Source organism: Centruroides vittatus, unplaced genomic scaffold, assembly GCF_030686945.1.
Source record: "Centruroides vittatus isolate TY-2023 unplaced genomic scaffold, ASM3068694v2 scaffold_3046, whole genome shotgun sequence".
In the NCBI taxonomy this organism is placed as follows: Eukaryota; Metazoa; Arthropoda; class Arachnida; order Scorpiones; family Buthidae; genus Centruroides; species Centruroides vittatus.
The window spans coordinates 1066878-1083612 of NW_027122699.1; the positions used below are offsets into that span (position 1 = coordinate 1066878).

At 33.6% G+C, this 16735-nt stretch overlaps 2 protein-coding genes across 9 annotated transcripts; both read left to right on the top strand.

Moving 5' to 3' along the window:
* Nucleotides 1–1941: 1941 nt before the first annotated feature.
* On the top strand, nt 1942–2910 carry LOC136988090 (uncharacterized). The gene has a single exon (XM_067285894.1). It carries the CDS (start codon nt 1942–1944, stop codon nt 2908–2910), a length of 969 nt encoding a protein of 322 aa, XP_067141995.1.
* Nucleotides 2911–3727: 817 nt separating this feature from the next.
* On the top strand, nt 3728–15131 carry LOC136988095 (uncharacterized). 8 transcript variants are annotated; one of them, XM_067285905.1, is made up of 6 exons: nt 3728–4227; nt 4368–4991; nt 5384–5493; nt 5796–5837; nt 5978–6098; nt 11805–15131. In XM_067285905.1, the coding sequence occupies exons 1-2, from the start codon at nt 3888–3890 to the stop codon at nt 4445–4447; spliced, it is 420 nt and encodes a 139-aa protein (XP_067142006.1). In that variant the 5' UTR covers nt 3728–3887; the 3' UTR covers nt 4448–4991; nt 5384–5493; nt 5796–5837; nt 5978–6098; nt 11805–15131. The 8 variants fall into 8 exon arrangements, with proteins under 8 accessions (XP_067142006.1, XP_067142002.1, XP_067142004.1 ...); XM_067285901.1 differs by having other exon boundaries at nt 4368–5493; XM_067285903.1 differs by having other exon boundaries at nt 4368–5493; nt 12226–15131.
* The last annotated feature ends 1604 nt before the right edge of the window (nt 15132–16735 follow it).

Consider the following 16735-nt stretch of genomic DNA (forward strand, 5'->3'; position numbering starts at 1 on the left):
CAACCCGATTCCTATCGGGATTTTGTTGACCATCTCCAAAAGGCGGTGGCGGCCAATACCACGTTTCGCTCTCTCCCCGAGTCGGGACAACCACCATGGTGGACCATCGAATGCAGCCAGATAAGAGCAAAGAAACGTCGTGCTTTCCGCCAAGCACGCAAATTAGCTTCTCTCGACTGGTGGTACCGGTACAAATTCTATGGGGCGCTACTCAGAAGAAAATCTCGCCAATCCCGACGGGAGTGGTGGGGGCGCCTGTGCGCCTCCCCTCCATCCCAGTCCACTCTCTACCGGATATTTCGTCGCCTGAGGACCCCACAGGCATTTGAGGAGACCCACAACATCATTCAGACCTCGGACACTCTTTTAACTCCAACACAACAAGCAGACGCCCTAGCGTCCTTTTTCGGGCGAGCCCGTCAGACGGGTTTTTTCGCTCCTCTAGGGACCCCTCGTCAGAGGCCTCTCATAATTGATGATAGTCTATTCAATAAGATAGAACTCTACAACGCTCTTCGCAAAATCAAATCAACTACTCCAGGTCCAGATGGGGGTGAGGGCCCTAGCGTTACGGGCTCTCTCCTCCGTGGGTCTCTCTATCTTACTGGACCGTTTGAACGATATCTGGATCTCTGGGACCTGTCCCCCAGATTGGTCTTCAGCCATCATTATTCCAATAGCAAAACAAGGCCGCCTAGCGACGTCTTGCTCCTCGTATCGGCCCATCTCCCTAACTTCCCACATCACCAAACTGTTCGAACGGATGATTCTGTATCGTATCTTGAACCTGGTCGTACATACCGACTTCTTTCATAGTCACCACTTTGGCTTTCTCCCATACCGAGGAGTGGAGGAAGCGCTAGTGGTACTACATCATCATATAGCAGTAGCCCGAGCGAGACGCCATTGGGTCTATCTGGTCGCCCTCGATTTAGAGGGGGCCTATGATTCAGTGTGCCAGGAGGGGCTCCTGGCAAAACTGGAGTATTTCGGCATCAGAGGGAGGTTGCTCACTTGGATCTCATCGTTCCTCCGCAATCGTTCATTCCAAGTCCGCTGGCGGGGTGTTTTATCAGCACCTCACGCCTTTCCGCATGGCGTTCCGCAGGGAAGCGTTCTCGCCCCTGTCCTTTTCACTTTTTATATGGCGGACCTATGGACAGCACTCCCAGCCAATGTAACGGCAATTCTTTACGCTGATGATCTTTATCTTCTAACCACAAGCACTAGCCCTTCCCAAGCCGCTTGCCGCATTCAGACGGCTCTTCACCACCTCGAACACTGGGCAACAACATGGAGCCTATCATTCTCAGCCACCAAAAGTGCAACTATAGATTTCTCTCCGAAAATCCACCGCCCACCTATAACACTGTCTCTAAACTCGGGAATCATCCCCCAACGTTCGTCATTACGTATCTTAGGTATTCATTTCTCCCAGACCTTTACGTGGCGTGTACACGAAACCTTCCTGCGATCGAAACTTACTCGCGCAAGCTCCTTATTAAAATATTTCGCCTCGCGCCGGAATGGCGCCAGAAAAGCTGACATTCTTCGTCTAGTATACACGGTTCTAAGTCCCATGGCTACCTTCGGCGCTCCTATTCTTGATGGCGCTCCTCCTACCACGATTAGTCGTATTGAAAAACCAATACACACCGCTCTTCGCACGGCGTTGGGTGTTCCTAAGTCTACCCCCTTATCTCGCTTTATGCTGAAACAGGCTACATCCCATTACAGACAAAAATTCGCCAAAGAGCGATGTCCCACGCTATCGTTCAAATCTCCAGAGGTCCGTTTAGCCCCCTTCACTCTATTTTTCTCACGGCATCCTGTTTGGAATATTATCATTGGCGCCTGTACCAGCGTCCATACGTTTCCCGGGTTTTATCCCATCTCCGCCGAGAGGGTCTGCCAATGACTCGCCTCTATCGGCAAACGCATATGGCACCAAGCACAGTTAGCATTCTTCCTCATCTTCGCCTCGACGAGTTATCATTTTCTACCTCTGACCCTCCGGAGGTCAATTGTGCTCGTTTTCAGGAGCTTCTGGAGTCGTCCTGGCAGGGCAAATGCCTCTTGGGGGCAGATGCCTCCAAATCCAGTATCCGTACGGCGATAGGAATAGTTTCCCCGGCACACGAACTCCGGGAAACTTGGCTCCTTCATGAGCACTGTAGCGTATTTGGTGCAGAGGCTCTAGGAATAAAACGAGCATTACAAATCAGCTCCAGCTTCGACAATCCGACTGTCATTCTCTCAGACAGCAAATCTGTCATACAGGCGGTGGGTAAAGTTAATTTTTCATCCCCAGCAATAATAATTGACTTAGCAGCCGAAATCAGTCTGCACCCCCAGGCAGTCGAGATTGGGTGGATCCCGGGACATGTCGGCATTCAAATCAATGAAGCAGCAGACAAGGCGGCAAGAAAAGATAATCCATCCGGCTCCTGGAGGCAGCCCCTCATGGCACGCGATCTAATCCGGGCCACACGCGATATTATTATCAACACCTACATTGACTCCTGGTCTACTAGTCTTAGACAAAAAGGTCGGGATCACCTCCGGCCTTTTGCTCCCTGGCCATATTCGTACGCCTCGTCTCGCTACGCCGAAACCCTCTTGGCCCGCCTTCGAACCGATACAGCCCCGCTAAATGGGTTTCTCTTTTCCAGAGGTCTTCGTGTCTCTCCCGACTGCCCAAACTGTGGCGCTCCGGAAACATCCCGCCATTTTTGGATTACTTGTCCAAAATACAAGGAGGCCCGTCAAGACCTCGGTCGCACTTTATCAATAGATCTAACATTAGTCCAAACCCTCACTCCTATTTACTGGGCTCACGTCGACCTTCCTCCTCGTCAGCACGTGGAAGCTTTAGAACGTTTCATATATCGTTCCAACCGCTTCGTATAATCGTCAAGCGGTGTACATCGGAGAAAAGGCCAACAGGCTAAAATCTCCATATAAACTGGAACAAAGAAGAAGAAGAAGAAGAAGAAGAAGAAGGGAGAGGGTTCAGTAACGTAACTCTGTGGTATCTATATAGCTTCATTTTATTCACTCCAAAACTCCTAACTTCTTTTCTCATGCTTTATTTGTGTAATAAGTATATTTCTCTATAATGTTATATATGGTATTTTATATTATAAAAGTACCAAAATTTATTGTATCTTATTCGATGATAAAGTGGGGTCAGAGTGTCAACATTTTTCCATTATTTTAACTATTCACCAAAAAAACAATCTTAACAGTTTAACAAATACCAACGAACGATTCATTAAAAAGAAATTAAAAGAAAACGCGCGGCGGTCTTAACAGAAATAATTACTATTAATTTAATCGAACAAATCTTTAAAATATTATAAATATTAATGTATTTATTTAGCTATTTCTCTATTAATATAATTTATATAAATTATAATTTAAATAAAGGAATATATTTATTTTAACTAAATAAAACTCATTTACTTAATTTATAAATCAGATGGCGCTTGTTAAACCGATTTACAATCGTAATAAGAATTACTCATTCGCGTTAATTCAATACAAAAAGTTTGCATTTAATTAAAAATTACAGATATTTATTACTAAACATTAAAAGTACTGTAATAATTTATATATTTCATCAGAGTTTTTCTTAATTAAACTGCGACGGATGGTTACATTACGGGACTGTATTTCGCGACTCGGCGTACGTATATGTGATGAGGCCACCGACGAAGCGTAGGTCGTCATAGTTACCCGATGACGTAGTCGCATTCATTGTCTGTTCGGTTCTGGCCGCCATTACTGTGTTCTAGTGAAGTCCGTCGTTTGTCGGAAAGAATTGGAAATTATTTAATGTTTTCAAAATTTACGAAGACGAAGGTGCGCTAATTATAAGTTGCACGATGTATCCTTTGGTTATTCATAGCACAGATATGAAGACTGACGAACTTTTAGATATGATTTCCAGTATCGCTCGAAAAAAGAACAAAATTCGCGGTAATTTAAGAATAGAAGTGCTTCTGGAAGAAACGTACAAGAAAATAGACAAAGAACTGAAACAGAAACAACTGAAAAGGAAGAGGAAATGGGAAGAGATGAAAATGGAAATGTGCAAGAAGGCGAGGATCGCCATCGAGTCTTGCGTGGACGTGACGTCGACGAAAATTCACGAGGACGACGATGACGACGACCCTTTCGAACTGAACGGTTTCTTTCAAAGATTGAAAAGTGCAACGCCAAATGGTATGAGAATGTGTTCCCATGAGCCTTTATGATAAATAATTAATGATTAGTAATAATGAAGAATATGGTCCTATACTCAGGATGGACGTGACGATGTAAAAAGTTGGTCATGTTCTTACGTCTAATCTGGTTCTTTGCAGTTCCCGAGGTGGTAACGGCGTTCCACTGCTCGGTCTCTAGAAAGAGTCGCACAAGACCGGCGGGCAAATTGATTCGGTAAAATTCAGGTTTAAATGTGTGATCCTAACCGAATGTGACCATCCAGTATTTAAATGTTTGTACATATTGTAATTAATTTTGTATATAGATAAAAATATATATAAGTATATAAATTAAAACCTTTGCATGATTTTATAAAAATGTCAAATGTTTTAAAAATTTTTTTCAGCAGTTTTACCCTAGGTCGGGAGAATTCGGAATTATTTGGGTCCTGGCCGCCGTTTTTAATATCGGGTCGAGAACTGCGGGGGAACGTTAACGAAATCGTTTGATTTTCGTATTTTTGATCCCGATATTAAAAATGTTGCGATAGCGATAAATAATTCTCTCTCTTCCTCTGTGTGTGTGTACGAATGAACAAATTAATCGTTCTTTTTCAGGTTTTTATTATTATATAATTTTTAGTTGTCACGTATCACTTTTTTTTGTTATGCTCGATCACTGTTTTTAAGGTTAGGTTCATTGACCAATGATGCACTCTGACGACCTATCGTACCTTCACGTCCGGTTTGAAGATTGGTGCCTGCGGACGGAACGGAACTTTGGTATGTTGCAGAACTAAGTTGAATGTTTGCAACATTAATTTTTGCATGTGCGTGGGCAATGTTGTTTGTCTTAACCACGTTTGTTTAGGAAATGCCGTTTCTATTAAACAGATCTGGTTACGCAAACATTTTTGCAACCTCTAACGAGAAGTTTAAGTTTAAAGAAGCAAAAACCACAGTTACTTTATTTATATGTAATTTTAATTATCGTTTATACAAAATTCGTGTAATTTGGAAAAGGAAACACGATGTTTTAGAATCTGACCGAACTTAAAATGCTTTTAACGTGTAGGTTTATTGAATTTTTAATACATTTTGAGTGTATTGAAACATCCTTGGAGTATACTTTAATTTTTGTTCCCCCGAAGTGAATGAACGGTTTTCTTTTATAGAGTTTTTGTGGAATACAACCTATTCCATGAGAAACTGCATAGAAATTGCCGAAAGCCATTGCTGTTATGAAACGGGAAGTTGTGCTGGATTATCGTTCCTTTTCTTACAGGTATTAATTTTAAGAAGTAAATTAAATAAAGCATCAAGGTGTACTTGAAACTTGATATATATATATATTTATTTATTTTTTTGTAATAAACTAATACATTTCACATACTTTGTTTGTAAAACAATTTATATTTTTAATATGTATATTAAAATTAAAAATATAAATTGATAAGAAAAATTTTTCAATTATTTTCATACAAATCAAAAGTTTTATATAAAACAGTTTATCTGGTATGAAGATAATTCTCAATTTTTAACAACCTGGTTCATTTAATGAAAATTAAAAATTTTATGTTAATGCAGATACATTGATGAATTTATCCCTCACGCAAATTAAACTATTGTGTAAGTTGAAAGTACTTTATGATCACAAATTTTTTCCTACTTTTTAAGATTTTAATGAGAATTTTTCAAATAATATAAGTGACTATGTATAATGTTATACTATATAATATCACCTAAGTAATGAAAAGTCGCCATTTCAGCATACAATGGAATTAAATCTGATGCAATAAAATTAAAGTTCACGTTCTGCTAAGACATCGCCTGCATGTAGTTGCGTAGAGTTTTCCCAAACTATATTTTGGATGAACTAAGAATTTCTTGGTAAGTATATTTATATCAGTTAAGAAAATGGAATTCTATAAATTTTAAACATTCAAAATATCTAAATTTATAAGAGGTTTTTAATATTAGAAGTAACAATTTTTACATTTTGAGATCTTGAATAAAGTAACAAAAACATCTACTCCTCACTTACGAATTAGCATTTCTCTTCGGCAAAACATTATATATAAATCAAACATTTCTTACACAAGTACGAAAACCATATGTCCTTATATAAAGGTTATATGTATATTCGAAACAATTGTCGCTGCTTGTTTAAATTATGATACTGATAATGTATGCTTATAACTGGATGAAAGAGGCAAATACTAAATTTATTAGGGTAACATAATCATTTATTTTAAAAAAACTTGTTTAAAAGATAACACATTGTTAGTAGATACCAACTATTACCTCACATTAGTAGATACATGATATTAGGTTAAAACTAGCTTTAAATTACCAAATAGTTGTGAAAATTGTAGAATAAAAATTTTTTTTTATTTGGTATGTTTAGAGAGACCAAATTACAACCATATTAAAAATTTTTATATTGCTACAATACAATGGCCATATAATTTTTATAAAATAGAAGCAATGAAAGTGATTAGTAGTGTTGTTGCTTAAATATGCAAAAATTGTTAAATATTCGACATGTTAGAAACATAAGTTTTAATGGTATTTGCTGATATATCATAAACTAATAAAAATGATTTAAGCTACTGTAGGCATTTTAAATATTTTGTGTAAATGACTGTTATTTTTGGATAAGTAAGTAATTTTATTCTGTAACACATTAGTATTAGAATATATTTTTAAATTTGGAATTGGTTTTCACATGAATTAACTTGCTGAAAATTCTAATCTACCATCCCACTGACTGATTTTTAAAAAATTCAGTAGGACAAGCCTTATGATTTTTGACTAAACTTATAAAAAGTTTCAGTTTACATAAATACAAAACAATTTTGAGCAAATTTTTTTCATCAAATATTTTAACATAAATCTGAGTGAATTAAAAACAGCATTTTAATTAAGCGAGTTAATTGATTTTTCCAAAGTACTAGGAGCTCCATCTGAGACTGTCTTTGACAGTCCAACCACAGAGATGCCAACTACTACAGATTTTCCGTAGTTTCTAAGGAAGTCGTGTAAATAATGGGCTTATAGATAACCCTTCAAGAACTATGGAACAAATTTTTATACTTTTGAATAAGTGTACTAATGCAATCACGTGGTTGAGTACTTGGTTCACATATAATTACCAGTATGGCAAATTTCAATTCATTTGGTACATTCATACCAATAACATGGAATGGACAGACAGTGAGTGCTTCTAGTTTGCGAGTTGTTAAGGGTGTGTCAAAAAGTTGTACCTATGCATGACAAAGCTGCATGGTTGTGCTAAAACCTGTCAAAAATGATACATACTCATGTCTAAAAATGACAGGTGCTCTTCTGATATGACCAGGTGTATTGTAAAAGACTGTATAGTGTATTCATGACACAAACAAAATGGTGGATTCTGTCAGTTATCCTATCAAATGAGAAGTATAAATTTGTTTTTAAACTTTATCATAAAATAATTTATTAATAAATATTCATAATTTTAAGAACTTAACAATAAAGTGGGCCTTTTATCTATATATTTAATTTAGATTAATTTTATAAATTTAATTATTTTTTTATATATATACATAAAATACTTGGCTTTAAAGTTGTCATGACTTTTTTGTCATGGAAAAAAATAGAAATGACAGCATGGGGAAACTGATGGATTGTCATGACATATATTTTTAACAAGTGATGAGCTTGGAAATGAAGCCTCTAGTAACTTATTATCTGAAACAAATTATAAAATTATAATTTGTTTCAGATAATAATTCTAAACAAATTATAATTTTATAATTTGTTTAGAATTAGAACTTATTTATTCATAACCCATCTTAATTTTATTCTAGTCTTAAAATTGGAGTGGTGACATAATATCAGAAGTGGGGGTGGAAAGTGCATTGCTCCACCATTTTTTCCCCAGGCTCTCCAACCATGACACACAGTCCGGTGTTAAGATGACCCTCTTCTCATGTTGGCATCTCTGTAACCAGATATTTCATGTTTACTTTGTGACATTCATATATTTCAGTTTATAAAAAGTTTTTTAAACAGTATTAGTTACATATATATAAACCAACTATAAATAATAATTATAAAATCTAACAAAGAATAATCAATGGTAGGACACAATGAATATTGTTTAAAATAATGAATGAAATAAAGTATTAAAAATAGGCAGGTAGTGCTTAATCAACAGACATGGTATTCTATGAGAGGTCAGGAATCAAACTTTGATGTCTTATAGGGCCTAAAATATTTGACATGCAATTGAAGATTTCAAATTTTTTGATATTACACTAATTTTGAATACTTTGTTTCATTTTTTACCGTACACAGGACATTTTACTCTCAACATCTAGTCTGCTTGTATTCAACCATTATATATCAGTGAAACCAATACAGTTTGATCTAATAAACTCCAGCATTGAGGAAATATATATATAACTTAAAAGACAATGAACAAATGGTAGTTTAGACAAGCATATTGACATTAACTAAATTATTTTTCGTTAAAATGACAATACTCACTTTTTCGTGGAAGAAAAAATAAATTGGAAACGCGCTATTTGTTTATTATTCACAAATCATTCGGACATCAATTTTTTTCTTTAAATTTTTAAATCTTATCAAATATATAGCGGTGATAGCATAAGGGTAATTGGATGCTAAGCTGAGAAGTACCGAATTTGGAGTGTGAAAATATAGAAACTTTCAGCATTCTATGTTATAACTTAGTCCATAAAATACACTTGATGTTTTATTTGTTATGGAATAGAAATCAAATATCAATAATTTTTATAACTTCACTTATCTCGATAAAAAAAATCATAGAATAAGTTTTATTCTGTGTATCATTCCTTTATGTTGATACAGAATATTAAGGATAATCATTAACTACTCTATGCATTTCTTTTTGCAATTGGTACATCATTACAGCTAAAATATGGACCTAACTACATTGATAAAATCAATTAGTAATTTATATTTTATTATTAAACAGGTTTATGACAATTAAAATGAATTGATAAAAATCTTGGTTGAAAATTGATTTTTCTTGTTGATTAAAAATTATCAATTTTTAAACTGCAAGATAATTTTTCAACTCAAGCTATAGAATTCGTATGATTTATTCCTTATTTACTGAGATGAATATTACAAACTTAAATTCTTTTGCAAAATTTTGACTAACATTTTAAATCTCATTCAGTTGTGATTTATCATCATCAGAATCACTTAATTTTCAAATGTCTGTTCTGTGTGTATATTTGTAGAATACGTCAATTAGAAATATATTTCTGTATACAGTTTAGAATTAAAATCGTTAACACTATATGCTTATTGTTGGTTCAATTATTTTTTTCTTTCGAGTTACACAGATCAATTTTAATAGAAAAACTAATTAAAACTTTGTGTTATGAAGATGTGAAAAAATTTCCAATGGTATCGATAGTGTCATTTGTAAATTTATTCAATGAGGTGATATTAAAGTAATTCATTTGGCAAGAGTTGGTGTCATGTAAGTGAATTTTTCAATAACTTTAAATCAATTTGTTGTGTAATAGTTGTTTTATAAAAAAAAAGAATGAAGAAAATTTTATAACTAATCATTTTGATTAGATTATTCTTATACAAATTATAAATTTTTAACAAATTGACAGAAATATGTCCAGAATATAACTAAAATTTAACATACACAGTTGCAAAATACCAGTCATTGCACGTAACATCCATGATACATTCTGTGAAATAGATATTGTGCAAACACTATTATATACTTAGAAAGGCTGTCGTATACTATAGTATATTTGTATTGGCTAAATATACAGTAAATTAAGTAAATGATGCTATATTTGTTGGACCATAACTTTGCTAATTAATCAATCTAGCATCATTTAATGTACACATACAATATTAATTAAAATATATGCAATTAGTATGTACTATAATTTTTTCAAATTGAGGAAATTGAACCTTTTGCAAGATTTTCTGAAACTAAGTTTTGGGATGTAATTTTTGGTAATGCTAATTGTACAGTAAACTTTATGCTTGGTAGCACAGTTGCTTTGTACACAAACATGAGATTAGTGTTGAGAAGTCCTTAATAAGCTTTCTCCTACACCAGGGGTGGGCAAGCAAGAGTTCAGTGGGAGCCAAAACGTAGGTTTTGCAAAATGCACGAGAGCCGCAGTTCCGTACCGACGTGGCGGATAGCACGGTAAGGCACGCGATTTTATTATATAACACAAATATAAAACAAATATTGAATTTTTTTAATAAACATATTTTCACAAAATCATAAATATAAAATTGTAAAAAATAATAATAAAAAACAGAAATTAACACTTTCGGCAAGAGCCGCATTTGCCCACGTCTGTCCTATACCAATCACGTTTTCCCACCCAATTAGGCCAACTTCCTCGAGATTTTTAATGACAAAAATATTCTCGAATTTTACGAATTACCAGGATCACAGGCAAATATGTGATTGAATGTTGCCCGAACAGAAATTTTGCAGCAAATGGACTGTACTAATTTTTCATAATTTTTAAAATAACTTTGTCAATATTAATAATTCACTTTGAATATGCACTCAAAGTTTGACATAAGACTTCATATATGAAGACCCATGAAACTCCTAAATTTTTCATCACAAATCACTTTCAAAGGATAAGGTTGATATAAGAACTTATTTAAGAATAAAGGATTATTGAATTTGTGGTTTTATATATACAGGGTGGGCCAGCGAAAACGAAACGGCAGAGTGTTCGTGTTCGTCCAAGCAAAGCGCTCGGACAGGTCGATTTTACTCTCGAGGGGACATCTTTTGCAATAAAGTTTTTGCGATTCTGAATATTAACTAAACAAACAATTTTTTCGAAATAAATGTTTGTTTAGTTAATACAAAATAAATGAGTTTTTAAAATTTTTTGTTGTCTTTTCTATTCAGAATCGCAAAAACTTTATTGCAAAAGATGTCCCCTCGAGCAAAAGATCGACCTGTCCGAGCGCTTTGCTTGGACGAACACGAACACTCTGCCGTTTCGTTTTCGCTGGCCCACCCTGTATAAAGTCAGTTATTGAAACGCCTGTACTTTTAAGGAAAATTTCATTAATTAAAAACTAAATACAAAGTTAAATGAAAAGATCAGTTATTCAAACCATTAAGAAAGAGTGGAAAAAAGTAGAGATATTAAGAAGCAAAAGCGATAGTTTTTTGAATAATTATCTGACTTGGGAAATTTTATTTGTCTTGTAATTGAGCTTATTGAGAGATGTAGAGTTAGAAATGAAAAGATGATTTTGATTACACTTCAAAACAAAAAATAAAGAAATAAATATGAAGGATAACATAAAGAAACGATCATTTTTGGCATAATTCCAGCAACAGTATGATCAAATTTATTGACAGATATTAGATTCATAATCATTTTTAAAAGAGTAGATAAGGAATAATTTTATAATCAAATTAATTCAGCTTGGTACTTAGAATAACTTTTTGTTGTTGTAGAGCATAAAGTTATCAATTGAATGAGAGAGTAGTTACTTTTTATAATCCAAATATTTATTAATACTCTCAATTCTATATTTCAGAAATCAACTTTTGAATATTGACATTTGACTACTTGAAATAACTTTGATTTAATTGTCTTTATGGTGCTAAGAATTAATATCGGGTCGATGGTTCGAATAAAATTGATAATGCTGTTCTAATGATTTGCAGTTTAAGATTTTAATTATTTTTATGAAACAAACAATTATCACTTAGAATATAAAGGTTTTATTTCAGTAATGATTATTAAAAATACTGAAATATTTTATGAACTAATCACATAAATTTCAAAATTACAGAAATTTGTATGTAAATTTATATATATAATTTTATGAACTTATGCGATAAATGATTAAGTTTAACTGTTATTGAATTAATAATGTAATTGTGTGTGTAATTGAGATTCACTTTAAATATGTTTATCGTGTATGCTTAAATAGAATAATAGGTGTCAATTTTCAGGAGGCTAAAAATCAGTAGTGAGAATTGCACGGATGAGTCGCGAGTGGTGATCGTCGGAAGCAACGTCGTCACGAAAGCGGCATCGTGGCGGCCGTGACCGATAAGTACCAGAATATAGATAAGTTTAATTTGTATCCGAAGATAGAATTATAATTTTTTGAAACAAATTATTTGAAAATTTTAGATAACGATTTTCAGATAATTTTTTGAAATTAGCGAGTTTGCTTAAGTTTCGTTAACACGCCGAGATAGCGTCGAGAGATGCCGCCGATAATCCTAGAAGAAAACGTAAGTATTATATTGGTTAAGATGACAATATATTGCCGCACTAACAAATTTTTACGGACGGAAATGTAAAAAAAATTGTAGATAGTTATTCGTAGCTCTTCCACAGTATACCAAGTGTAAACTGGGAAAATTATAGCTATGTATGAGATATAAAAATAACTCAGATGATTACAGACCCTAAGGTTTCATCTATTTTAATTTAATAACCAATCTTTCTCCATGTATTTATTTTTGTAGATTAAATTGAATTACAAGATCTTTGACATCAATACAATCATATTCCAGGTTTGCAACATTTAATGTTTAATAACATTTCTTAATTTTACACGTAAGGTATTGTAGAAAAAATTTGTACATATGTAGTTATAATCAAGTAGTTTAATAATATAAGTATCCATAAAAACATATTTGTATACAATGTTTGGAAAGTCGGTGCTGATTTTAAAGTGTTATGGTGATTTATTAGTGTCGGTTTGGTTTATTCTGTAGCATGTTTTCACACAGTTTGAATTTAAATATATTTACCATTACATTTTAGCATAAAACGGAGAGAACATAAGGTGCATTTGAATGATGCTATAATAGGTTTTGGAAATAATGCAACCACTGTAGCAAGAAAAACAAATTACAAAGCTTTTATTTCTATCACAGTTATTTATAACCAACTAAGATTTTCAATTAAAAACTAATAGGGACCTAATGAAGTTTTAATTGAAAACAACAAATATTTCTTAATTGGTGCAATGCATTGAAAGTACAAGTGATAAATCATTTTCAAAGCTATTGAATTTGTGAATAAGCACAGTGAGTGTACTACCGTTCCAACTTTAACAGATTATATTATAACTGTGTGCTTAAGACTAATTTGTTACACAATACAATTGAAGTAGATTATTTGATAGTAAAAATAATTTCTGATTTTCAATAATTGCAGATAAGACAATTGTCAATCCAAAAGTAGATTTTAAGTCCTAAAATCACCTCTAAAGGAATCAGACTTAATTTTATTTGCTCCAAGCAGTTTGTAATAATTGAAATATAGAATTATTGAAAAAAATTACTGTTCTGTTTAATATAGAAGACAGTTTTTTCTGTGAGAATGAAGCGTTTGTTTTTAGATCTTATGCTTCGGGTCATTGTCATTCCCAATATTAATGAAACGTTTCTCGAGGACAATAGCTATTTTAAAAATTGCGTAAAAACCTGATATTCAGATATTTTCCAGTTGTTTGAATTAATGAGCCAAGGTTGCAAAAGAGTGAGGACAATACATTCTTGATTCAAAATTTATTATAGGGTTATTTTATTTAGAAGTACAAATCAGCACAAACTTTCTAACTAATTTAATATTCTCAAGATAGAATTTAAGAAATATTCATTACACTTAGGATATATCTAATGTGTACATACACAACAAAGGTACAAAAACGAATTTTTAGGAAAATTTATGGTTTTTATATTACACGTGGTATTCAGACAAAGATTGGAGTGAAATAGTGTGTATTATGAACTAATAAATGATCTAAAATTCTGTCTTCATGTACTGTGTATGTTCTCGTTCAGCATTTCTGTTTTAACCGCATTAAACTTAACATCGCTAACAGTTATTTTTAACTATAAGCATTAAAACGTTTAATTAATGATTTATTAACACGACTAAGAATTAAAATAAGAAATTAATAAATACAGGGTGATTTCAAAAAGGACCGAAACTTCGAAAGAATGTAGAATTTTAAGCAGACGACTTACGGAATCGGTTAGTTACAAAACGTGTTTTATTTCGAACAGTCGTTTCGGTTCAAAGGTAACGGGTTCATACGCTATCGTTGCTAAGAGCACGAAACACAATTGGCTTTTGTGCCGTTCGGTTCTTGTTGGATTTTATTAAGTCCTAAATTCCGCAGTTACGGGTGTTCACTTGACCACCGAAGACTACGTTAAGTCTTCCTTAATCCATGCAGAATTTCTGCACCTTAACTACATCGGTAATTTCTGCGGCATTGCAAATTTATAAAGATTTTAAGCGCATATGTTCATCTAAAACTGGTCAAATTGGGCTTTTGGCTAATTTGGGTTGTGAAATGCCTGTTTCACGACACGTAGATAAGTGAAGAACTTTGTTTATTTTTATAATTAATTCCTCCATCGATTCTGTAAAACTGATTGCCACGTTTGATGACAGCACAGAAATTAAGTGCTTTTTGAATTACCCTGTACATCATTTATATTAATTCATAGTTTTTAGCAGTAATTTGTATTGTACCGGCAGACGTTAGAAGATTTCGACAATGTGTGGGCGTATTCGTTACTAAATTATGGCCGTTACGTGTTTAACACTTGGTGTTAAATACACAATTGCCGCTAAGTCGACTTTCCGAATTTCATTTTAATAACGAATTACAGTAGATTTTGAGTAACGCTTCTTGCTGCAAATTCTCGTTTGGTCGAAATTTCCACTGAGAAGTTACATTAAAATGATGGGACGTCAGATTACTTAAATCGACGCGACAAATTAATTTATGGCTTGCCGTGTTGGCATATCTGGATGCAAGAACTAAATTTGGAATAATATGTAACGTTAATATCGAATTAAATAAAATATTATTTTATTAAAGTAATTGGTTTGATTAATACAGTACTTTTAATTGAGTAATAACCTAACTTCGTGTGTATGGAGTCATAGAGCGTCCGTACGAATGACGATGGGAAAAGGTAAGAGATGTAATTATGGGAAGGAAGGTCTTGGTTTATATATGACCTGTGGGGATACACAACTAGTTATTTGCGTATACGGGAACTTAATCGGATCAAAGAAATCGACGAGCAATGGAAATAAATATAATATGGTACGGCAAACTCGATACGGAATGTGCAAAATCATGCGGATACGAAAAGGAAGCCAGGGCCGGATCTATCTGGACACAGCCACTAAAGTAAAACGATTCGGGAAAAATACGTGGTTTGAATCTGAAATATACACGAAAACGATGTATCGAGACTCCACGTGTCCGACCGTTTCAGTTACGTTCATTTCCACGTGATGAAAATTTAGGAAGAGTGGTAACCTGCCATGCATGTACAGTACATACATCCAGCTAGATAAATGTCATAAGAGAGAGGTCGATACAGAATGATTACTCGAGTTAGGGTTTGTGGTGGCTCTACATTTGTCTTAAGGATACAAGTGTTTTGTGACATAAAACTCCTATAAACATTTTTTGGTAATCATAACTTTGCTACTTTTGGAATATTTTATTAAAAGTATTCTTTCTTGTCATTCTTTTACGATTTTATAGTACTAATTGATGAAAATAAATTCGAAAATTTTCCATTAGACTTAATTCTGAGTTTTGTTGTTTCTTCTATTCTTGTATTTTTTATATAGTGAATATTTTGGACTACTTTGAGTTAAACGGCGATATAAATATTTCCTCGGATAATAACAGTGGAATATTAGTGAAATTACAGAATCCAATTTAGCCAATTATCTTCTAGAGACGAAATAAAAATTAGTTTCAGGGTTTCTTAAATTTTTATCAGTTGAAAGATATTACCCCACCATGCATACAGTACGCCTTTTTTCTTTGCGTTACAAAAAGTTTAAACTTGTCTTAAAATGATTGAAAATACACTATAATTTAAAATATAAAAACTTAACGCCCACCTTGTTAGTAGTTATATGAACGAATTTCTATTAGTAATTTCAAAATCAATTCTCAATTGTGCAGTATCTTAATGGTGACGCTTCAGTCAGGGAAAATACATAAATTTATGGAAACTTAATTTGTGCCGTGCCGAATTTGCGTGGGCGTCAGTGCCTACAAGAGTCCTTCGCACAAATCCGCCCCCAGATCGAACCAATATTGGTTTGTGAATACAGTAAAGTGTCATTAATCCGAACGCTTTCCAGACTGTGTCGGGCCGAATCGAACGTTTTTGATACTAGATTTACTTCTAAAGTATAATTTTTTATTGTTTTTATATTTTTCAATATATTTTTGTTTGTACAAAATAAAGAAATAATTTTTAACGATACAATAGTCTCGATTATTATTATAAAAATTTTCGTTAGGCTTAAAATTGACGAAAATTCAACATGAAGCGACACGCAACGGAGAAAAATTTGAACATGGGACAGGTTAATATATTTTTTCGTACATAATCGGTTATCCGAACAAATCCCTAGTCCCCAATTGATTCGGATAAAAAAAACTCTCTACTG

Bases quoted from the DNA above. Each gene is read 5' to 3' on its own strand.
- LOC136988095 (XM_067285899.1), top strand. From the start codon at position 3,888: ATGTATCCTTTGGTTATTCATAGCACAGATATGAAGACTGACGAACTT. The intron at 4,228-4,367 runs GTATGAGAATGT...GGTTCTTTGCAG, and splicing joins GAAAAGTGCAACGCCAAATG to TTCCCGAGGTGGTAACGGCG.
- LOC136988090 (XM_067285894.1), top strand. From the start codon at position 1,942: ATGGCACCAAGCACAGTTAGCATTCTTCCTCATCTTCGCCTCGACGAG.